Source organism: Denticeps clupeoides, chromosome 5 (genome assembly GCF_900700375.1).
Source record: "Denticeps clupeoides chromosome 5, fDenClu1.1, whole genome shotgun sequence".
NCBI classification, from domain to species: domain Eukaryota; kingdom Metazoa; phylum Chordata; class Actinopteri; order Clupeiformes; family Denticipitidae; genus Denticeps; species Denticeps clupeoides.
In genome coordinates this window covers 27,347,017-27,370,555 of record NC_041711.1, presented here as the reverse complement: position 1 = coordinate 27,370,555, position 23,539 = coordinate 27,347,017, and the positions used below count along the sequence as shown (strand labels likewise).

The 23,539-nt window shown below is 39.8% G+C and overlaps 4 protein-coding genes across 22 annotated transcripts in view; 2 read left to right on the top strand and 2 right to left on the bottom strand.

Annotated features, from left to right (window-relative positions):
* The first annotated feature begins 834 nt into the window (after positions 1–834).
* On the top strand, positions 835–3,980 carry gpatch4 (G patch domain containing 4). The gene is made up of 7 exons (XM_028980300.1): positions 835–1,028; positions 1,128–1,201; positions 1,305–1,397; positions 1,528–1,644; positions 1,808–1,920; positions 2,015–2,065; positions 2,235–3,980. The coding sequence occupies exons 1-7, from the start codon at positions 950–952 to the stop codon at positions 2,920–2,922; spliced, it is 1,215 nt and encodes a 404-aa protein (XP_028836133.1). The 5' UTR covers positions 835–949; the 3' UTR covers positions 2,923–3,980.
* LOC114790332 (C-type lectin domain family 4 member E-like) lies at positions 3,259–6,373 on the bottom strand. 6 transcript variants are annotated; one of them, XM_028980304.1, is made up of 9 exons: positions 6,340–6,373; positions 6,153–6,259; positions 5,399–5,476; positions 4,593–4,691; positions 4,464–4,498; positions 4,163–4,325; positions 3,922–4,082; positions 3,678–3,796; positions 3,259–3,595 (listed from the first exon to the last, which is right to left on the bottom strand). In XM_028980304.1, the coding sequence occupies exons 1-9, from the start codon at positions 6,345–6,347 to the stop codon at positions 3,451–3,453; spliced, it is 915 nt and encodes a 304-aa protein (XP_028836137.1). In that variant the 5' UTR covers positions 6,348–6,373; the 3' UTR covers positions 3,259–3,450. The 6 variants fall into 6 exon arrangements, with proteins under 6 accessions (XP_028836137.1, XP_028836138.1, XP_028836135.1 ...); XM_028980305.1 differs by having other exon boundaries at positions 4,593–4,652; XM_028980302.1 differs by having other exon boundaries at positions 4,163–4,498.
* Positions 6,374–6,972: 599 nt separating this feature from the next.
* nes (nestin) lies at positions 6,973–12,854 on the top strand. The gene is made up of 4 exons (XM_028980744.1): positions 6,973–7,873; positions 8,290–8,414; positions 9,320–9,399; positions 9,912–12,854. The coding sequence occupies exons 1-4, from the start codon at positions 7,061–7,063 to the stop codon at positions 12,077–12,079; spliced, it is 3,186 nt and encodes a 1,061-aa protein (XP_028836577.1). The 5' UTR covers positions 6,973–7,060; the 3' UTR covers positions 12,080–12,854.
* Positions 12,855–15,213: 2,359 nt separating this feature from the next.
* Positions 15,214–23,539, bottom strand: part of mef2d (myocyte enhancer factor 2d) — a 43,953-nt gene continuing 35,627 nt past the window's right edge. For 10 of the 14 annotated variants that reach the window (XM_028978807.1, XM_028978803.1, XM_028978808.1 and 7 more), the window contains 3 exons: positions 23,305–23,373; positions 21,173–21,223; positions 15,214–20,208 (listed from right to left, as the gene is read on the bottom strand). In XM_028978807.1, coding sequence (XP_028834640.1) covers positions 19,785–20,208; positions 21,173–21,223; positions 23,305–23,373 — 544 coding nt within the window. In that variant the 3' untranslated portion in view covers positions 15,214–19,784. The remainder of the gene's footprint in view (positions 20,209–21,172; positions 21,224–23,304; positions 23,374–23,539) is intronic. The other 4 variants (XM_028978811.1, XM_028978816.1, XM_028978814.1 and 1 more) reach the window with 2 other exon arrangements.

The window sequence follows — 23,539 nt, the reverse complement described above, 5'->3', positions numbered from 1 at the left end:
TGCACCATACTGGGCGTCCCGCGTTCATAATAGTGGACTCCTCGGTGATAACTGCGATGCCTCTCGGGAGGTCTCGGCAGGAAGGGCATTGTGCTGGAACGCAGGCAGGTGTGGTCGCGGCACGCTGCTGGTTTCCGGGTAAACAGCAGGCCGGGGCCGATAACAGATGCTGTGGGATGTGTTCTTCCCGTCTGGGAACGTATGCAGAGATAACCACTCCATTCAGGCCGCAAGGGTGGCGAGGAAAATAAATGCTTTATCCAGAGCGACTTACAATCAGTAGTTATAGGGACAGTCCCCCCCTGGAGTAATTTAGGGTTAAGTGTCTTGCTCAGGGACACAATGGTAGTAAGTGGGATTTGAACCTGGGTCTTCTGGTTCATAGGCGAGTGTGTTACCCACTAGACTACTACCACACTGATTCATTTGTTGTGAAAACAATAAACATCCCGAATACGACAAATACAACTAAAATGTAACAAAACAAGTCGAATTAAGCCGAGTTTTAAGTATATTCATTCACCCGCGAGTTTATTTTGGTTTATTATGTTCATGTACGCGCATTTCGGGTTCAACGGCGACACCTAGCGGCGAAACGTTCACATGCACCACTCGATTCTCGAATTAAATTCATTTGTTTAACGAATAACAGTTTACAGCGTCGTCCTGGGATTTTCCATTTAGGATATACACAACATTGGTGTGAATTAAACATAAATTACACGAGCCACCAAACAGCATTGCTGCAGTTGCAGTAGTTATTATTTATCAGTTGTGTTGGACGCTGCTTTGTGTGCGATGATTCACGTGACGTCGCAGCGAAACGTTCTTTGGTCATTTCCGGTGTCATGGCTGCCGCCTGTTCGAACGCGTGGTTCGCCTGAAACGAGGTTTGAAATGGTGCATTAACAGGCTCGGTTGGGGATCCGACCTGCTGCTGCTTTGAAGAATGGCAGACGGTGTCCAAAAGGAAAGTCGCGGGCTTAAGTTTGCAGAGCAGCAACTTCTTCGCCACGGATGGGAAAAGGGTAAGTGTTTGTTTGTAATGTATATTATTATTAATGCATCTTATGACCAACTCAGCTATTCCAAAGCTAAATTCACCACCATCTTTTCATCCTGTCCAGGGAAAGGCTTGGGTCGAGATGAGAATGGAATATCAGAAGCTATCAAAGTCAAAGTGAAATGTGATAAAGGAGGGGTCTGTATTTGGCTGCCATCATTTGTCTGTACACTTATAACAGCATTGGGTTAAATCCATTAACCTGCTTTTGTGGTGGAAAATGTATTCTCTTTTATTCTAGGTTGGACACCACCAAGGCGAGCAGTTCACGTTTCATTGGTGGGACCATGTGTTTAACAAGGCATCTTCTAATTTGTCAGTGGAGTCAGAGCCGGTATGTGGTATTTGAGCTCTGAACATGTTTAGTTAATGTATATGTTGGTTGGTTGGTTAATATCTTAACCATTTTAAAATCTTCCAACAAATGTAAACAATCTGCACGTCTTGGGTGTGTGGGGTTGTAGGATGGAGTAAAGCTTAAGAAAGTGGCAACTGAAGAAAATGAGGATGGCATGATATCCAACAAAAAGCCTCGCAAGGCAAAGCTTGCTAAGTCCATGCTCTATGGATGCTTTGTCAAGGTAAACTAATATTTAATGTTGTTACACCCCTAAGAGACCACTGAGAGAATCATATCAAAGATGACACATTAAATGAACCGATGCTGAGCAGTGTGTGTTTAGGTGTGACCTGATATAATCAAAAGGTAACTCCTCAATTTCTCTCTACATTTCTTTTCTTCAGTCTGCTACACTTGTGTCAGGACATGAGCAGCCTCAGCAGAAGGCAGAGAGTTCAGACGATAGCAGCGACTCTGAGGATGAGGACCAGAGGCTTGACCTCTCTACCACAACAAAGTAAGAACTTATGTTTATGGCATTAGCCATAGTTCATTAGCCATTAGTACTTGTGTTTTTATCACTTAAAGTAAACTTTTGTCCTCCGTTGCAGGTTATCAGATTCAGACCTTGTGAAAGCCTGTGGAGGACGTACAGCTCACAAGTAAGAAACAAGCAGGAGGAATTCAGGTTGAGTTTGCATGCTTAGCTGAAGACCTGACTGAGATTTGTAAAGTGTTACTGACATTTATGATCAGATGTGACTGGCGCACTGATTGCTTTCATTGGACAGTGTATGTAGGGAGTAATAATGAAGCTTTTCTCTTTATCAGGGGAGCCAGACATGGTCTTACAATGAGTGCCAAACTTGCAAGACTCGAGCAACAGGAACAAGACTTCATGGCAAAGTATGGAAACAAGCCTGGTGATGGACACCACACCACAGAAAACACTATGGTGAAGAAAAAGAGAAGAGACTCTAAAGAAAGAATTGTGCCCCTGGTCAATGTGGAAGAGGATTGTGCTATTCTCTCCAATGGCGATGATCTGGAGAGAACATGCAAGAAAAAGAAGAAGAAGAAGAAGAGCAAGAAGTGCAGAGAGTCAACACTTCCAGCTGCTGAAGAAATGCAGGAGGCCCATGTTAAAGACAAAGATGCTGATGATCTTGGATCAAAGAAGAAACACTTGAAGAAAAAATTAGATGGGAATCTGGTCAACGACCATGAGACAGAGAACTGTGAGGACACTGTTCAGATGACCGAACATAAAGACATCCAGCCTGCATGTGTGAACGTTAACTCAAAAAAGACAAAGAAAAAGAAGTCTTTAGAGAATATAAATGATTTGCCACCACCTGAAGAAAAAGGAAGACTTAATGAGTCACAGGATGAGATCACTGATAAGAAAGTCAAATCTAAAAAGAGAAAACGATGCAAAGAGGACAGAAATACCGTAGAAGAGGCATCGTCCACGGAAAAGAAAAAGAGCAAGAGAAAAGCTGCACTTCACTTTGAGTAAATTGAAAAATTAACAGCTTTCTAAATTAATGTATTGTTTTTATAATCAATGGCGAATGTTTGGGGGTTAAAAATAGCAACTGGTGTATTGTAGGCATCTAATGTCTTTATCAGGTGTATCTGTGACAGATTACAAATATTTTAGATTGGAATTCTGTGTAATAAACCAGCATTAGTCTGATAGTCGTACGTGTCTTCTCAAAATCTCTTAAGATTATGTCATAATTCCAGTAGTAGTGTTTTTTTTTGCCCCTGTTGCCTTACTCAGGGTAAGATGGATTGATTTTAAGTCACCGGAACTGCAGCAATCATGTCCCTGTGGGAATGATTTACAGTGATTAGTTACTAATTTATTAAGCTCCTTCCAGCAGTCTGAATATTCAAGCAGGCATGGGGTAAGATCCCATTGATAACATGTTGTTAGGAAAGGGTTGTTGTTCTTACTGTATATTCATCCTATAATATGTACCATTGTTTTTAACACAAACGGCATATTATGAAGATTAATACATGTTATCGAAAGGCCACTTCAGCCTTGTGGCCAATGTAAAGCTTCTGTTTCACAGATCCATCTGTTTTCCATAGCACAGTTTTTAGCAGCCCAGCTTCTCGAGGGGTCGCTGCTTGGCATAGTCATTGCACAGTTGCCATCATCTCTATTGTCTTTCCAGTTCCTGTAAAGACAAAACACACACTTTCAGCTAAATGTGTGATGTGTACAGGTGGTGTCTGTAAGCCAAGCTCATGTTGCTTTACCCTCCGTTCAGTTCACTGCCATTCACCCAGTGCCATTTCCCAGCATGAGATTTAGATAGTCCAAACCAATATCCATGGAAGTCGTCGTAATAATAACGTGTGTGGTTATTAATGTATTCCTGAACAAAAATATATATAAAACAACACTGGAGTGAAGGATGTGGTGGGGAAAAAAAATCAGTGTTTTGTTTTTTGTTAGTATTAGTTTACGTCAAAGTGCCTACTTTACAGCAGGTCCACATACCTGTTCCTCTTTGGTGTCTATGATCACCAGATGAGCCCCCAATTGTGAGCAGTTTGTTTTGCCTTTGTTCCAAGTTGTCCATGGGAAATCAGTCATTTGAAATTTGTAACAGCTTGACATGTAGTTCTTCCAGCCATTCTGACAAGGATTACATATCCTTTCTAGGGATAAAAGTTATATTGCAGTCTGAACACAATTGCTTAACACAATTATATCATTTCTAAATTAGAATCTGATGTACCTTTTGTACTGGAATTTACATCTTGGCAGTATTGTTGTACTGGAAATTGGTCAAATTTAAGAATAAATTCAAGTGTCTGATTTAGTTGATGAACTTGCTCCTGGAGCCTTTTGTAGTGAGCACCTAGCTGCTCTCTTGCTGTTATTTCATTCTCATAGCGAACCTGTGAAGTTGGCATTGGCATTGTGAACACGATACGGGGGAAATGATTTGCTGTTGAATTCAGCAAACTGATGATACTGGACTTGCTGTGAATGATCTGACACTTGTGATCACTTAACACAAATGAACATGAACCTACCAGCATTGTCTTGTACTTTGATATATAGGTACTCACTGTAAACATAAAAGGCAACAAAATGATTCTACTACATTTAGGTCCAGCCATATTAATGTTTTAAATATGTGTATAGACCAGTTTAATGCTTACAGTAGATGCTCAAGGTGACAGAAGCAAGTAGGAGAAGAACGCTGCACAGCCCCAAAGTCACTGCAGCACAATGATTTGGCATCATGGTGGTCTTGTCAACTATATATATATTTTTTATTTATTTATTTATTTTTTAAAAAGTCATTTCCACTCACTCACTAGCTTTCCATAACCATTTAGGGTTACAGTTGTTGGAGCCCATTCTATGACACTCGGCGCAGGGCGGGGACTCACACACAAACACATATTTACATTTACGGCATTTATCAGACACCCGTATCCAGATTCACTTACAATCAGGCTTCTGCCACCTCTGCCACCTTCAGAGTTGGCAATCTACTTAGTGAGCATGCCTTTTGGGTGGTGGAAGGAGACCCATCTAAACATGCACATTCTCCACACACACAAGATCTGAGCGGGGATTCAAATGCACAGCCTTGTAGGTATGAGGCCAAGTCACCCACCACCATGACACCACGTGGTCCCTTTTCCAATTAAATTATTATTATTAATATCATGCTCTTTTTGACATTGTAACTATAATACACACCATTTATTATGTATTAGGTGTGTTAGCTGTCACACTTAAATATACAATCAGGGGGAAAAAATACAAGAAACATCTGACCTCTGTGGTTGCCTACTAAATCATGTTTTGCAAAGGGATCAAATTCATGAAAATGCGATTTCATTTATAACTTTTATTTAACTTTTTGAAATGCATTATTGTGGAATTGAAGTTATAAACCGATAATGTCCTTTTTTCTCTGACAGAGAAAACTTTTGTTAATTGCTATATTTTGTACCTTCTGTTGAAATAGGCTGTGATGAAATATCTGCAGTTTTCACTTCGGCATACACAGTGTCTTCTCTTTGTTCCTGTACTGAGAGTCACAGAAATAACTTTCAAAAGAATTTATATGCCTTTCTAATTCACCTTTCTAATTCACAACAGATATAATGGTCCCCATTCATTAAAAGAAATGAGGAAGTTAAAACACGATAATGACCCTCCAAACACAAAACAATCTACTTTTATCTGGAGATAGCGAAGATTAACAAAATGTCATTTTAAAGCAAAGTTTGTACAGAAGAAAGAATAAGTCCTAAATTAGGAATATTCTATTAATCAAAGATCTTAGAAACATTAAACAATACCAAATAAAATGATGACAATACACAATATTAAAACAAATATGTGGAATATGTCAAGTATTTTACTGTAAACAATTAATTTTAAAATGACATGAAATGCATGGGTCAAAACTGCATTCCAGACATTTTTAATGTTTTGCATGGCTGTAGTAGCTGGACATGGCTATTAATGGAATATCTACATACACGTAGAGAGAGGAACTTCATCAGCAACAATTAGTCTTGAGTTCCAATGAAAACAGTTGTATTGATTAAAGAAGCAATAAAACAAGCCAAATTCACACTAGTACAGTATTTCAGCAGATATGGATTTGACTATATCATTATTATCATCATTATTTCAAACTTTGCCTATGAATCTATCTTTTTTATATGTTCTTTTCCAAAGAAAAACTAAAAACCTACCTTTAGGATTTTTTTCAGGTGAATTTGCAAAAACTATATTGGCATAAGACTCGTCATCCATTTTCTTCTGCAGAAGAAGAGACTTCTGCACTGTCAAAAAAGCCTGGCTGAGAGAAGAAAAGAAGAGAAGCCTATCTGCAATCTGGGAAATAACAATAAGAAATAAGGCAAAAGGGATTTTTTTTACTCTTGCATCTCTACTCTTCTCTACTTCTCTTTTTGTTGCAAAGCAGTTCTGTTTTTTTTTGTTGCTAAAGCCACAAACATGAGAACATGCCAGAGAAAAAAAATCTGCTTTAGCAACACACCATGTGTATACATGAGCCTAATAAAAAATAATACAAATACAGACAATACACACAGTACACACATACTATACATGTTTGTCATGATTTCTTTGTATGTATGTCTGTGTTATATGATTTGGTATGGCTGGTTACGCATGCTGCCACCAGAGGGAGTAGAACAGAAGGATGAGACTAGGTGAAAAAGTTTGTTTTTTGGTTCTGTTCAACTCTGACTTAACTCTGACTCACTTGGTGATGATAAAGCATAAAAAAGCTTCACAGTAATTGGCACATGACTGTAAAAAAGATAAAAATGATGAATAACAGATGAATAATCTATCGTGTTTACTTGGCAAACATTGTACATATAAGAATGCTGGTAAAACAGAGATTCTGTATTATACATCTGAAGATGTTTTCCAGCACAGTTGGGGTTAACTCGAAAATGACATCATTGTCTGCTCCCCCTTGCTTCCTCCACTTGTCTTTTTGCTCAGCCCTCCCCCAGCACCCTATGAAAGGAGTGCATCTGACTGTGGTCAGCTTACAAAGGGCACTTCATCTCCCAGCACTGCCTGACCTCCTGAGCAGACCACGGAGACAAATCTTCATCTCACCAGCATGGAGATCCCAGCCATACGACAGTCCCAATTCCGCCTCGGGGAGGAGAATTACATGATGCTGGACCTGAACCGGCGCCTGGAGTCCTATCTCAATCGGGTGAAGCTGCTGGAGGAAGAGAATGAGCTACTGCGAGAGGAGATCCATGTGCTTAGAAGAAGTAAAGAGCCTCAGGCACAGAAGAAAGCAATGGAAGATGCACTGAAAGAGGCCAGGGATGAATTGGAGCTTGCGTGGAGTGAGAAAGACCGGGTAGAGTTGGAGATGGGAAATCTAATGGAGGAGCTGAAGATGCTTGGCCTCAAGAGGAAAAAAGAAGCATCTGCTCAAGAGCAGGCAAGAAGAAGGCTGATTGAGAGCAAGAATGAACTTGAGGAGGAACAGCGAGCTCAGATCTGGCTGAAGAAAAAGGTGGCCCAGCTGGAAAGTGAGCTACTCTTCCAGGTACAAGTTCACCAAGAAGATGTTACCTCCATGAAATGTTCACTGGCTCATGCTAAGCCTGTCAGCGTGATGCCTCAGCGTATACAGGCCCAAAACATCCAGAACCTCGGTGAGGAATATTCCCGAAACGCATCTCAAGCATGGAAGGAAGCATCTGAGGTCTATCAGAAGCAGATGATACAGCTAGAAGACGCACTGTCCCAAGCCAAGGAGCGTCTGAGTTTGGTAACCCAAGAGAAAACAGATAGTCAGTTAAGGCTCCAGCGTTTAGCCAAGGAGTTGGAGGCAGCTCAGATGAAGAAGGAGATGCTTGTGATTAATGTGGCCCATCAAAAAGACAGAGAGAACCATGAAATCATTCAACTCCAGGTAAGAGTTTGGAAATTAATTTCATGAAACTGTGCTAATTGTGTGATAAAAAAAAAAAAAAGTCATGTGGTTGTATTTCACAGCAATAGACCTGACTCAGAATGTGAACTCAAAATCTTTCATAAAAATAATACTTATTTGCTTTGACTATGTATGTATAAACATATATTTATAAAATGAGGTGTTTTTTTTTTTTTTTTGGAATGCGGCAAAAAAAAAAGAATTACAAAATACATTTTAGGTGATGTAATGATCATTTGCTTTGTCAAATACAATGTGAAGAAAATAGAAAAAAATATATTTTGTTAATTTAAACATATGGCTTTGAATGGTTATGAATTAGTTGCTAATGAGAACTGAAAATAACATGAAGGAATGAAATCTGTTTCAAGTAACATTGTCTTTGTCTGATCAAGACCCACGTGGAGGCTTTGGAGGCAGAGAAGGTGGATCTGGGAGCGCAAATCAATGAACTGATAAAGGAGAAACATGGACTGCTGAACATGAAGATGTCCTTGAGCCTTGAGGTGGCCACATACAGGTGCCTGTCCTTGATTTGTACTGCTAATAACAATGACTGTAGTAAAATTGAAATTGAACTTCTATCTAGTAGCAATAATAATAATAATAATAATAATAATAATAATATATGGCTCTTAAAACAATTTATTTTCTCATAAATGCATCATGAAGAAAATACTATGCTTTCACTAATTTCAAGAATTATATTTTTTATAAAAAAAAAGTGGGCCAGCGCCCAGCAGAAGGATGGTCTCAGCTTTCTGGCATGAGGTAACATAAGTCTAGTGCCATTCCTCCTCCCAGCACTGACTGTGGCCCATCTGCTGCCAGACATGACCAGCACATGAGTGCAGTGGGACTCTAGGGTGACAAAAGGAGGCGCAGGTCAAATCTCAATGATATTGACTAAATATACCAGTTCTCCTGGCTGATGTTTTTGCAAGTTTTACATGTTATCTGTGGCACTTCAAATAGTGCACAGTTCGGTTTATTTTTCCAATATGATATATTTAGAATTTAAACATATTTTATTAATATTCTTATAAAAAATAAAACACATACATTTGTTTATGAATACAATGTAATAGTAAATAGTGTGTGTGTTTGTGTGTGTGTGCGTGGGGGGTAGATGTGAGGGATGGAGAGAGTGAGATATATTTGGTCTAGTATGTCTGAAAGAAAGAAAATGTGGTGGCCTAAATCCTGCAGGTGGCTTTATAAAAATCACAACATTTCCATGACAATCATTTCCAGCCCACTGTTCAACAAAAAGCAACAAAAGCAATATTTCTCTCATTCAGACCACTAATACTATAAGCTTCAACATATTTGGGTCTGAATTTTTGGAACATGTAATGTGAAATTGAGACTCTGCTTTTACTGATGGTTGGTAAATATTAATCTCCTCGTGCCTTGTTTTTTCAGAGCTTTACTGGAGACTGAAAGCCAGCGAGTCAGTGTCACGTCCAGAAATAAGGCTGGCATCCCACCGATGTCTTGTTTAGGTAATCAACTATTTGTGCTTATCTATGAATGAATTACTGTTGCATATATTGTATGTCATGGTTGTTACAAGACATTGACCATTTGGAACGGATATACTACATTGATTGTGAAGTGATGTGACTGCACTTTTATAAAACACTCAGTTGCTGTTTTAGGTTGTACCCTTTTGGGCTAAGAGCTTGTTTCAAAAACTTGGCAAACTGCTTCTCCCAATCACAGTCACAGTGTAGAAATCTACCTGGGATCTTTAGTAAGGGATTGGAATTTATATTAAATGTATGGTTAAAGATAAAAGGTAAGTAAAAAATAAAAGGCAAATGTAAAAATAGAGGAATCAATTGGAGAAGTAACAAATACTAATAAAATATCTTTCAGGCTGACTAGCCGGTTTTTGAGATTGTCTTGGGATTCTTTTGACTTTTAAAGGAATCTCTTAACATTTGCCACAATTTCTTTATTGAATATAATTGAATTCAACTTATTATTGACTGTTTTTGGTAATCATTTGCAGATAAAATGTCTGATGAGTTGAAGAAAACCTGCAGTGAAAAATGGTCACCAAATCCCTTAATTACCCTTTCTGCTAGAGCCATCCAGTCAAGCGCTCATTCAGGGTCCATGACACACAAATCTGTTTCAGTGGAAGCAGCTAAAAAATCACAGGCAGCAGGTATGGATCATTTGATCAGTCCAGCGGGCTGTTCCACACCCCTTACAGCTCAGGTTTCAGGTGGGACGTGTTTCGTAGATTTCCCCTGGACAGAGGACATCCCTGTTCAAATGGCTGCCAGTGCAGAAAGCCTCATACTGCCACCTGACTCTGAGCCTGAAGAAGCCAGTAGTGAAGACATGAAGACATTTTTCAGAATGGAAGAGGAGGCATCCAATGGTGTCCATGGTGAAGATAGTAGCTTCATGGCTGGGATATCAGTTCAGTGCACCCTGACTGAGGATGATGCCAAAATCCAAACTGAAATAAATACAAAGAAAGAAGAAAATCCCCAAGAAGAAATTACTGAGGCATTCAGCAATAATATCTTATTTCATGTTCAAAAACCTATGTTTGAACTGAATGAAAAAGACTTGGAAGAAGAATGCTCTAACAATGGAGAAGATAGCACAGACACCAATCTGTCAGAAAAAGAAGTTCATCTAAAGTTCACACAGGATCAAAATAGTTGCAGAACAAATGATTCTGACGAGCTTCAGTTCAACAAAGACATGTTTGAAGCAGCACCATTTGCAGAACAGGTTTACTCCTTCCCTGTAAAAAGTGTTCAGCATGGTGGCATAGGATACCTGGAAGATGCAGTAGAAGGAAAAGATAATATTAGCAGTTTAATTAATAGAGAAGACGAGGCAAACCACCAATTAGAAAGTGAGGAAGAAAATAATCCTCTGGGAGAAGAGAAGATGGAGGAAACAGCTGGTAATGGTAATCACATGGAAGCCGAAGAAGATGTGGAGCAAGGAGAAAATGGAAATGAATGGAAAATTGAGCTAAAGGGTGAAATAGAGGTTGAAGAACAGGTAATGGAAGTTGATCACAGCATCATGGAACAGGCCCATGTGTTAGAAAACAGAGAACCTGAAGAGCATCCCATTTGCACTAAGGAAAATCTTAATGTGGATGTTCTAGTAGACACAACACATGACCATGAACAACAAGATCCAGCAAGCTCAAATGGAGACCACAACAATGACCATTGTGAAGGTCAAGGGGTAGTGGGAGCTGAAATGGATGACTCACCAAATGCTTCCTTAAGAACTGATCCTGGGGACTCTGACACAGTTGCAGACACTCGACCCCTGATCCGTTACAAAAGTCAAGAAGCTGATGTGAACAACCAGGTCCCACACACGGGTGTCAGCGACTCTAGTGACAGTGAAGATGACCATGAAGGAGGCCACTGGGCAGTCATCAAGTCCAAAAGATTTGACACAATGGAAGACCTCTCTGAGGAACCTGAAGTAGAAAGTGTGGATGGCATTGTTTGTGTTGAACAGGAACACGAAACCCTTCAGGAAGAAGAGTGGGACACTGAAAGCAAGAAAGGGCTTTCAGACAGCTTGAAAAAGATAGATGAAGAAAAAAAAACGGATGATTATAACGATGTTGAAATTATAGAAGATGATGTTGAAAAAGAACACAAAGACCACGAGGAACATCACATTTTGACCTATGAAGAGCAAGAGCATAAGTCAGACCCTTTTACAGAGAGTGAACACATACTGATGAAGACCAAAGACATTGAAAAAGCCATGAAACCTCAGAATGATTCTGTTGATCATGATGACATCAATGAGAAAGAGAGCTTTACCCCTTTAAACCATGCCGAACCATCTACTGCTGCTATAAACATTCCAGCACAAACACAAGGACTTGGCACACAAGCAGTTGAAATGGATGAAGTCATAACTAATGCTAGTCTAGATAAAACAGATGAGGATGAGCAGAACCTGTCTATACTGACCAATCTGGATCTTACTGACAGCATCTTTGTAAAACATGAGGTTCAAAGCGAACCTGAGTGTGAAGCCAATGCAGGCAACCATGACACAGAAAATCCCCCATCATCTGAGTCAACAAACCAAGTACAAATTTCTGTGTCAAACTCTCCAGTAGAACTCTCTGTGACACATTACCCAGAAGTGGAAGGTGCTGAACACATCTTTTGAACAACAGACCAAACAAGAGGAACAAGCTTCTTTACCTAGGGATGAATGGGGTGGTCTCCATAGCCAAGCTAACAATGTATTTAATAATCTGGTTTACCAAGCTAGCCAATCAACTAAAGACTTTTTCAATGGAACTGAAGATTCAAATGAGGCCAATGAAATGAGCAAAAACTTCTTTAAAAGAGAGGTGAAGGAAGATATGTGGGGTTTCACTACAGAATCAGGAGCAGACATTGACTCTGACGAGACTAAGCAAGATCATTACAGCCATTTAAGCATTACAGCCAGTGAGATGGGGACATCTGCTGATAGCTGGGAACCTCAAAAAGAAAACTTTCCGGAGGTGAAGGGCAACTCTGAGACAACCACAGACATTAATGCTCTCCTAGCAGAAAACGAGGAGCACAGACACCCACTCATTAATCCTCTCTTCTGCGGAGACACTGAGTGGGTTGAGGGTGATGGATTAGCTGATGAGTCCTGGCCTTCTGGTGAGGATCAAAATAATGCCAGTGTGCCTGGTTTCACATTATACAATGAAAAGAATGAATGACATTAAGACATTATTCTCTACACAAACATACAAAATCCATATTATATAAAAGTGTCTCTTCACTCACTGAGCACAACTGGATGTTGTCAAATGCAGGCTTCATTTAAGTGAAACAAGTAAACCCAACACTGGATTTAACACATTTGTTGCACCCATATCAGCTGTATTACTGTATTAAATGGGTAATTAAATAATGAATTTCCATCTGAAAATAAACTAATTGGCAAGACAAATTGTGTTTTATTTACTGATAACTTGAAATCCAAGTACATGAGATCAAGGATCAGAGAGAGTTGAGAAAAATGACAGAGGGCAAACAAATACATGAAACACTTATATCAGAGCTGAGAATCATACATTTGTAGATAATTAGCTGAAGAGGGACTTTAATAAATTTGTTTAAAAAAAATTAGCCAGGAGACAGGCAGCGTGGGAGGGCTGGTTTGGATTTGGCAGCGGCCCAGTACTGCTGACCTCACAGCCAGCCTGCTAACAATACAGACTTCACACACAGGCTGCAAAAAGAAAAGACGTGAGGGGAGCACGTCAAACTGAGGCAGAATAGATGAGTACACCTCCCCCATTTTCCTCCTTACACACCCACCATTCCCCTTTTGTCATTCATTATTGAGTTTGTGAACAATGACGGCTATTTTAGAAGTGGCAAATTCATCCAAAGTGGTAAAATCTATTCCATGAAAGGATTACTGGTGGGTTCAGGGATTGCAGCAGCTCACTTAAAGGCCTTTCAGGCAGCGTGAGTCTGTTGGATATAATGGAATTACTTTAGCCATCTGCAATGTCCTTCTGTTACTCTTCAGGCCAGTTTTAGGGGTTAATCTTAACACATAGAAGAATGTAACCGGGTTGCTAGAATTAGCACACTTCCATAATTAGACATAGCTGATAATGCACTGCAATCAGTTGCAATGGTGGGCGTGGCTGATGGAACCAGAGCATCTGATCAGGATTTACAGTTTTATTTTCATACAAAATAAAGACCACACATGTGACATGGCTGGTTTTGCCCTATATGAACACCTGTTGCCTCATGAATCATTTCCACAACAGCCCCATGACAAATGGCTTTCTGTCGTCTGATGCAAGGGGCTGCAACTGAGTGGCTACTCTGATGAGATATATTTCATCAGAGTGGTCCCTGGTTCTTGATGGGACACGAAGAGCCTCTAGGGACATGAAAGTGCCCGAGTCCTGTGGGGAGTTGTGTGCTCTTCCACAAAAGCCATCTGCTTCCATTATACTCCACTATTGATTTACTGCGCAAATCAGCTAGTGAGCAACAGAGCATCTGTGCTGTTGGACAGACCAAACCTGGACAGGCCCACCATCACTCATGTTACTCTTTATCTTTCACATAGTTTTTCATCTTTAAAACCTCCCTGTTTGGTAGCACTGTGGCCTTAACCACACTTTCTTGGCGCAGGTTTTGTCCAAGGTCTCAGGCATGAGGCTCTAGGCGTATTGGCCAATGTGTGAGCAAATGGTGGGGGTGCTGTGTGGTGGCCTGCTCCCATCCTGGGTAGTTCCCCCTCCCTGCGCCTGCCCACTGCTCACAAATGGTGATGGTTCAATGCAGAGGACACATTTCATTGTGTGCATCATGTGCTGTGCTGCAGTGTATCAGAATGACAATCTCTTCACCCCTGAAATGGATTAAGAAATTATGACCAGAGAGTGAGTCATCCTCAACTCAATAAACACTGGTTAAGAATAAAGGGTAGAGAAGGAAGAGATTTGTTTTAAAGCAGTGATTCAGTCATCAAACCGCTCTATTGTAAGTATTCTGTTCTTGTGCATGGTACCGGCGTGTTCTTTGGCATGTTGTGTGGTGTGAGCCACTCAGCTGTGCAGGACAGAGCAGCTGACAGGTCCAGTAACCTTGTCCAAAACAGATGTTTGACCACTTGCTCCTCTCATACAAGACAAGCAAAACACTGTGACTTTATTAATGTCATTTAAAGAGTGTAAGACTGAGTAAATTGCACAGAATCTCACTCTTATACAATTGAAAAAAGCTGTGAGTGTTTATCTCATCTTATTAATTGCCACAGCTGTGAACAAATTAGACAGCATCTGAAGCACAAATTAACAAACAACCCAGTGATATAAATTTGCTTGGGCTGCCACCTAGTGGTACAAAATGGTACTGTATAGTATTGTATTAAATAGTGTAGTATTAGTGCAGCTATACTGCGAGATACTTTCAGATATAAATCTTAAATGTAAATATGAACATTCCAGATATACAATTAACTTGATTGATTTATTTCACTGAATTTGACCATCACTCATACTGAGAGTTCATAATAAGTTCATTAAATATTTTCACCCAGTTTCAACTGGAAGTTGAAATGAGAACAAATAAGACAACAAATTATGCACATCTGTAGGTCAACTTGTCTATTTAATATATAAAATACAGTAAAACATACGCAAAAGGGAAAGGGATAAAAGGACAAATGGATACTTTGGTACAATAACAAACACTTTTTTTGTAAAAGCAGTATAGAATTTGTAATAACATATCAGTGCATACTTTATTTATGAAAATATACACAAATTGTATATCATTCTCCGAAAACAGAACATTTTTTTTTTTTTACAACAAAACTCAAAAGCAGACTAGCCAAACACAATATATTAGCTATAATTATTTTTAAACATTTTTCTTAAATTTCTATTCTATTTTTGTGTGGTGTATATTCTTATTGATATTACATTTTTATTTTGTATAACATGAATCATTCTTTGCTTGTTGTACGCCCATGCATTGACATCTTTGTGTCTGGTCTGAAATAAATTAAATGTGTTTCTCCCCACTTAACTATGATTATTTTTATACATTTGAATAAAAATTGCAGCATTGAACTGGTCAACTATATTCAACTTGTTTTTGTCGCTTCCCTCAAATACCAAATAAGTACTAATATCACTACAGTTGTTTTGTTTTATTTAATAAATCGTGCAATATTAGTAACACCCCTTTGAAGAAATGAAAACAAAAAACAAAAAAATATTTATATAATATATATATATATATATAATAAAATCAAATTCAAAAATCAAATCAAAATAGGATACCTAACCAACACAAAACTCAGAAAATAAAAAAAAAATGCCTCGCTAAAATTATCATTATTATTACCATGAAGAAGGGTAACAATAATGGTAATAATAATTATCATAATAACCATAATAATAAAAACAGACAACAGAACTGTCACCAGCACAAATTAACACTAGAAAAAAAATTAGCGAAATTTTCTAAAACTCATCATACATTGGGGGGTATGGAGGGGGGCGAGCGCAAGTTGACTAACTTGACGATTGTCTTTCCTTTTGATTAATGTGACTCCTACCAGTATTCTGAGGTCTATGGCAGACCTTACAAACACCAGAACAAACGTACTTCGAGGCTTTGGCCATGCTAAATTACGGTCTACCCATGGGGATAATCGAAGGCTGCGCCCTTTTCAGAGAACATCTTTAAAAATCAGACATTTGTTCAAAGCTCAAGACCCAACAGTCTTAAAGTCCTATTCTGAGTATTCAGTCGAAAACTCCTTGCTGTCTACAATGCATGATGGTGCCTGTTTCATGTCATGCTGCTTTATTCAAATAAAGAGGAACAAACAAACAACCAACCCAAAAAAAAAAAAAAAAAAAAGGACTCGCTTGCACTGAGACCTGCCAACATGAGGTCTGTGTTTGTGGCACAAGGTCATTTCTAGCAACCAGATGGATGCTAGAAATCTTTCCAATTCCTTGCAGAAAGCACAAGCTGAGAGAAGCATGAAGATGTACTGCATTCATGGGGGGTGGTGTGGAGGCTTTGCTCACTGAGATGGCTCAGAGACAGACACAGCAAAAACAGTCCACGAGGGAAAAATGCGAATGTGAATGTGAAATGCTTGAACATGGAGGGAAAACTCAGGTGAAGATGAAGTGGGCAGAAAACATAAAAAGTGGGAAAATAAATCAGTCACGCCTACAGTTTATCATGTCAATGGATGGATAGGAACACACAAATTTGTCCCAAAAGTGAAATAATAAGAAAAATCTTGCAGGGGCAGGCCATGCAGGTCAAACAGAGAATTTTCCAGCTTCAATTAAACACCAATGTCAAGCATGGGGTCGGGGCTAATTAATTAACAAACTCTGAAAATATATATGCAACTGGTAACTGGTTAAAACACTTGAGTATCAAACGACCCTCCCATCCTTCAGAGAGTTGTTGAGAGTTCAAACAATGATATTACAGGACATTCAAGCCGACTTGGCAATCAAAACTAAAACAAATCCTATAGTTCAGAGCCTTAATCACTATTAATGAACATCCTTCCTTCATCATCACTGGGGAAAATACGAATTCACTATAAAACAGTCAGTGTACATCATTTAAATAATATTGTATCATTTAGATATTATATATATATATATATATATATATATATGTTTCTGAGAATTGCACACTTGCAACACATGTCAAGTAAGTCTAATCTATATATAGGTACAATGCTCTAAATTACAAAAGGTGACTTTTAAAAAACCCATACCTCTTTGTTGACAAAAGATTAGTGCATCATGGGGCTGTATGTGTGAAAATGAACTAATTCCCTGAACTATTACTGTAGGCATGTATGGACCAGTGGAGGGGGCGAGGCTTCCTGCAAAAGCACGGCCAATAAGCACACACCTCAATTTAAACCTTGCTAATCACTCGTAAAGCTGGACTACAGAAGTAGTTAGAAACAGAAAGTTTATAAAAAGCCATCTGTCCTGGATAAATGAGCACATGGAGCGTGTGTGTGTGTGTGTGTGTGTGTGTGTGTGTGTGTGTGTGTGTGTATATATGCATGTCTGTGTGTGTTCGGGAAGGGCAGCTGAGAATATGCTGGGGAGACTTAAAGAGGTTGTTAGGGTCAATAAAGTATGGTAAGGGTGGACATGCAAACACATCTGTCTCCTTGCAGAAGACACCTGAATTAAGAGGGAGGACCGAGTTAGGGGAAGATTTCTAAAGTGCGCTCCATCCAAAGAATCACTCCAAACAGTCAAATTTCACGGCTATTTTCCCTTTCGGCCCCACCGACCGTCACGTACAACTTGTTGCATTTATATACATATAAATAGAAAGACGGCTCCACTGAGAATTTAACAGGTCTGCTTTAGGGACACCCAGCAGAATATATGTGAACATATATCTCTATGTACAATCCCTATTGTCTGTCCTCTGCATTATGGTACATGCAGTCTTTACAAAATTGAGGGGGGTAAAGGGACAAAATAAAATGATGGGGAAACTGCCATTAACACTCTTTGAGAAGGATAAAGACTCGCCTCTCAGCTATACCAGCCATAAAAAGAAACACTGAGACCAAACGTTGTATGTACATGGTTCTCTTTCCTTCCTCAGTTTTTTTCTTGCTTCTTGAAACAATTTAGAATACTAATTTGTTTAAAAAAAAAAAAAAAAAATTCTGAATGTGACACACATGTGACTTATGTTCTCCTGAATTAAGCAGCCAGGCCACCAAAGAGTCAATTGAGCATATGAATTAGGCCGCAGTTTACAAAAACCAATAGTACTGAAGGTAATAAAGCAAAGCTATTTCTTTGAAAATATGTAATAAATAAATAAAATAAAAATAAAAAAACACCCACTTTTCATTATTCTTGTATGGTGTGTGTGTGGGAGAGAAGTGATCGTGCACATGTAAGTCTGTAAGTGTGTACATTACAATGTGCAGCTAAATGCCAATACAATTTCAAATAGGGCTACATTTCCATTACAAAAATGTTTTATAAAAACATGGAAACTGATAACAGAGTCTTTTAATGGTAAATACATGGTAAATCACTAACCCCAGATACTCATTTGATATTCATGTGAGCACAACAGTAGGACGAGGTGGACTAAGATCACTGGAGAAGCAAAAAAAGAAAAAATAATAATACCAAAAAAGCATTTATATAGATATATAGATATATTTGGCTATTTACCAATTCTCATTCTCGTCTAGCTGAAGGCTGCAGTGCGTGGGGGTGGGGGTGGGGTGTCAAACACAGAAACACATGTTTCTCTCGCTCTCACACACACACATTGTGCAGCAGTGATGGCAAGTGACATCCTGCCCGCTTCCTCAGCTCTGGTTTCGCTCCTTCTCAGTGGGAGATTGCGGCGTGTGTGGTTTCCATGGTTATGGATCTGTACGGTCATAGGGCTTTCACAGCCCGTTCCTGATTGAGGGGGGAAAAAAAATCTGCTACCTTCTTAAGGTAGCCTTTGTTTCTTGTTGAAGTTCTTGTTAAAAGTTCTGCATGACGGCAAAAAAGTATCAGAATTCCTTTTGGATTCTGATACTCATAATTCCCATATTGGAATACTGTCCTCCTTAAACATTTCAAGCTAATATCAGAAGGATAGATACTGTAAGCTAAAAAAAAACCTTGTTGAAGAGATAATGCAACCCATCACACTGTAATGTGAAACACCAGTAGCTGGAAATGACAGCCTGTAGCAGGCAATACAAGTGATTTCTCTCTTTTGGTGTCATTTTTTTTTTTTTATAGTTTTTGAGTTTTTTTCCCCCACAAGAGAACAGAGCAGCTAGACTCAAAACCAAGATAACAATTCACTGCAAAAGTTAACAGGATCTCTGAAAACAACTGTAGAAGCCAACAAAGCAACCCCCCATCCCACCCCCTTACCTCATACCCAGCACAAACAAGGAGGAACAAATTTACTGAAAAATAGAACTAATTCTGTCCAGATCAACCTCGTCAAACTCAACATATCCCTGGTTTGGTTACTGTCCACGTGGGTTCTGAGTGTATGTGTGTGTGTGTGTATGTAAATGATAATCTGTATACAGAATGTCCATACATTAATGCATATGCCTGTGTGTGCTAGAGAGAATGAGAAAACATTGAGCATGTGTGAGTGTTTGTGTGTATGTCTGAACAAGTGTGTGCATGCATGTATTTCTCACTGTGTGTGGAGTCGAGTGGTGTGACTCTCGGATGTTGGATCGTAGGGGAGGGGTTGGTGAAGGGCAGTGCTTTTTGGGATTGTGAAATGGAGGGGGAAGTGGTCAGGGTGATAGGGACTGGGCTGCAGGGACGATTGGTTTATGTCACCCATGTGTCCAATCTCATGCGCTTGACGCTGGCGCCCTGCTCTGGCTCGGCTGGCTCACCCGACGTGGGCCTCAGGAGGCCGATGGTGGAGCTAAAGTCTGGAGGCCTGGCTTGAGCTCCGTCGTCGCGGTCGCTGCCCTCATATGAGCTACCATTGCTGCTGAGACTGTCGACGGGCGAGCGTCCGGTGGGCTCCAGCCGCAGGGCTCCGGGGTATTGAGTCACGGCCACCACGCCTCCACCACCACCTCCACCTGTTGCGGCTGCAGCGGTGGCTGCCACCGCCACCATTCCAGAAGCAGAGGAGCTCGGTGTGCTGCGGTCCCGGTTGGGAGACACAGGCTCAGATTTGATGCTCACGTTGGGGTTAGTGTTGACGGTCAGAGTGGCACCTTGAGGTATTTGACCCACAGGCCTGAGAGAGAGAGAGAGAGAGAGAGAAAGAGAGAAAAGAAAATAAGTGAACACTGATCGCCTACCCGTCTGTAATAGGGGACACAGAGACGTCATTGAAGAAGACCTAGCTTACAACAGAGACAACTGCAAAATAATTACACAATACATTTCATTCAGACAACACTCAGGACAACAGGTAAGGCTGAGTGTCAACAATGTCTGAAGAATTGACAGCATCACTCTGCAACGTGTTTCTGTGTGAAAACCGCACCTCAAAAAGTCAACAAAAACGACACAGCAACAGAACAGCAGATCCAAACACTTACGGACAGTGTACCATGCTCTTGGTCAAAAAAAGACAGAGAGAGGGAGAGGGACATACACAGAATGGGGGAGAGGGAGAGGAGGAGAGAGAAAGGGAGAGAGAGGGGAGGGAGAGTGAGAGAGAGGGAGGAGAGAGAGAGAGAGAGAACAAATACAGAGGGCAAAAGTGAAGACAGACCATAAAAGAGGCCACATGGACGTGCACTGTCCTCCAAAAGCCATGCAGTCTGGCTGCATTTTGGTCGCTCCTCAACAATAAACGCTGAGCTACATGCTTTAATTGCACGAGTACGATACTACAGACATACAGATAAAGAACCTGGCGTCAAAACAGAACATGTACATTGAGCCCTCTCTTTGCTTTACTGATATATTTTTTTAACTAAGCCACATGCAAGTCTGAACAGCTGCCATCAGAAATGGAAGCAGTGGTCCCTTGGTGACCTTGGTATCTCTTGTACAGGTTCTAGAGCTCGACAGCAATGCCATACAGGCCTTGATGCTGTTCCAGAGGAAGGTAGAAGGGTGTGGGGGGAGGAAAAAGGGCCGACTCAGCAAGTCTGTGGCTAACTTGAGAGTAGAGCCAAGTGAGAGCTCAGACAGCCAGAAGCGCAGCGTGAGCTGTGGAGCAGCGTAACATAGAGGTGGGGATACAGTACCAGTTCAGCCCCTCCTCCCTGCCCAAGAGTAAGCTTGCCTGAGAGGTCACGCTGCAGAGAGGAAAGACAAGCTTATTGGAATACAGGCCATCTGACACACAGCCAGGCTAACCAATCAACAAGCGCCAGCACTTCACCAACGGCTATAACTCAGATTATCAAATGTACACACAGTCATCTGTACTGAGCTTTTTTTTTTTTTTTTAAATATCCCTTATATTTGACAATTACGAATACTGTGAAAAAATGGAAACCAGAAGCACCAAAAATTTCATGGTTGTTTTACAGGGTACTGACAGCTGACAGCTGATTCCAAATAGGAACTTAAACTAGAGTGTTGGGTTCTGCGGTAGAAATTTTGGTGAAGGAGTTTTAGCAAAACATATGACGCTTTAACCCCAAAAACCTACAAAACACTTGAAACATAAGCAAAAATGAAACTAGTTTTGCACAATGTTAATAACAGCCATTTTAAATATTTAAATGTGACTTTCTACAGAACACATGCTCCAAATGCCTTTACACTGCAACTATGGAAACACAAGACAGGTTCAATCACTTGTTGATTAATAGGTTGCATTTGATTTGCACTGGAATACAGTACATTTAGCTTTTTTTCTAAAAAATATATTTTGGAGCACATTGTTATGGTATGAATAATATTTTAGCACAAAGCTGCTATATACGTTTTAATAATTTCTCTTTTTTTTTTAATACTTTCAGAAATGTGTTAATTTTATTAATTTATATAGTGTTAATTAGCAGGGCAGGATATTTATTCAAGGCTTAAAGAAAAAAAATTTCAATTTTTAAATAAGTGGCCATCCCTAACAATAATAAATTCCCTAAAATGTATTAAATGTCTTTTAATAAAACAAGATGCTTAATAATGACAAACCCCCAACATATCACATATTTACCTAAAATAAGTCACATTTCTAGAAGTCCTTGGTTACGGTAAACAGTACAGTGCAAGAAAATTATGAGCAGGCATGGGATGTGGTAAAACACCAAACAAAGTTTAGAAGGTACGACCCTCCATCCGGTTTAATAAGGAACATTAGCTACAAAAACACAATTAAAATAAAAACAGATGTCAGAGTGTCCTAGTGCCATGTCAGCTGAAATTATTGATTTATTTACTGTAATCCTTCTAGTTCTGGAGTGCGCACATGATAAATCGCTACCCGCCATTAAACTTAGTTTACAGTGAAGTGAATGAAATAGATGACATTGTAACAATTTATTACGTAGTCCTGAATTCATTAAACTGAAGCAATATTAATACACTATCAGGAGACTGTAACTGAATCCTTTGAGGATCTTCAGAACAAATCGTTATCAAATTCAAAGTATGTTCATTTGTGCCCCTTGAACTTGTAAATGAATGCACATTAAAAGCAGAAATTAAACATGAGAAAAACAACATAGCCTTAAATTTACACGACTATTTGCAGTTTTTGCCAAGACAGTTTTTTTTAGCTTAATAAAAATCAATAGGAAAAAGCAGTGTTGCCTGTGCTGCTCAAGTTCAAGAATGTCATATGCTGATCAGTTAGTTTACACCCACTGGATCTGACTCAAGCATTCAGGTCCTGCTGAACTGCTAACACACAATGTCTGGTTAAGCACAGGCTTAATCCTCAATATGTGGACCCCTTCTGAAAGTGAATTCTGAACGGTCAGATTTATGAAGGTTAAAATGGACCGTTAAAGCGGTGCCAGAGTCAGGGCCGTGGTGTGCAAGCTGGTAATGACTCACTGATGCCTCGGCACCTCAAACAAACCGCAGGAGGCAGACATCATTATTTTACCCCAATTCCCTCAACTTCACCAGGGGCATTTACACAAGCTTAGCGTTCTCACTCCTTGTAATGTACCCAAATCACAGAAGAGCTCAGTTTTCACAATTGAGAGCAAATGTGTAGGCGACGACGATAACAAATACAAAAAAAAACAAAAAAACATACACAACAAAGCAAATGGGAATACAGACAGTGACACCCTTGATGTTTGCCATGAAATGGTCTACGGACTTCTCTTTTATCTTGGACCATCGCAGCTCAGTGCTGCATGTGATAACGTGGACAGACAGAAGCATGATTCCACACAGTGCAATGCTACTGATTCACCTGAGGTTAGCTGCAAAACTGGAGATGCAGTTAGCCATCTCCCCATTCTGTTTGTCTGCACCCCACATGCTGTGAACAGAGCAGAACACGGGGCAGTTACGCCAACCCTGTATTTACCATTAACACCACAAGCCACCTGCAAAACTCACAGGGACCACCATTATCACTCGTACAGCATATCATTAAAAGCACACCATTACACTGCACATGTGCGCCTCAAGTGAGTCCTCCCTGC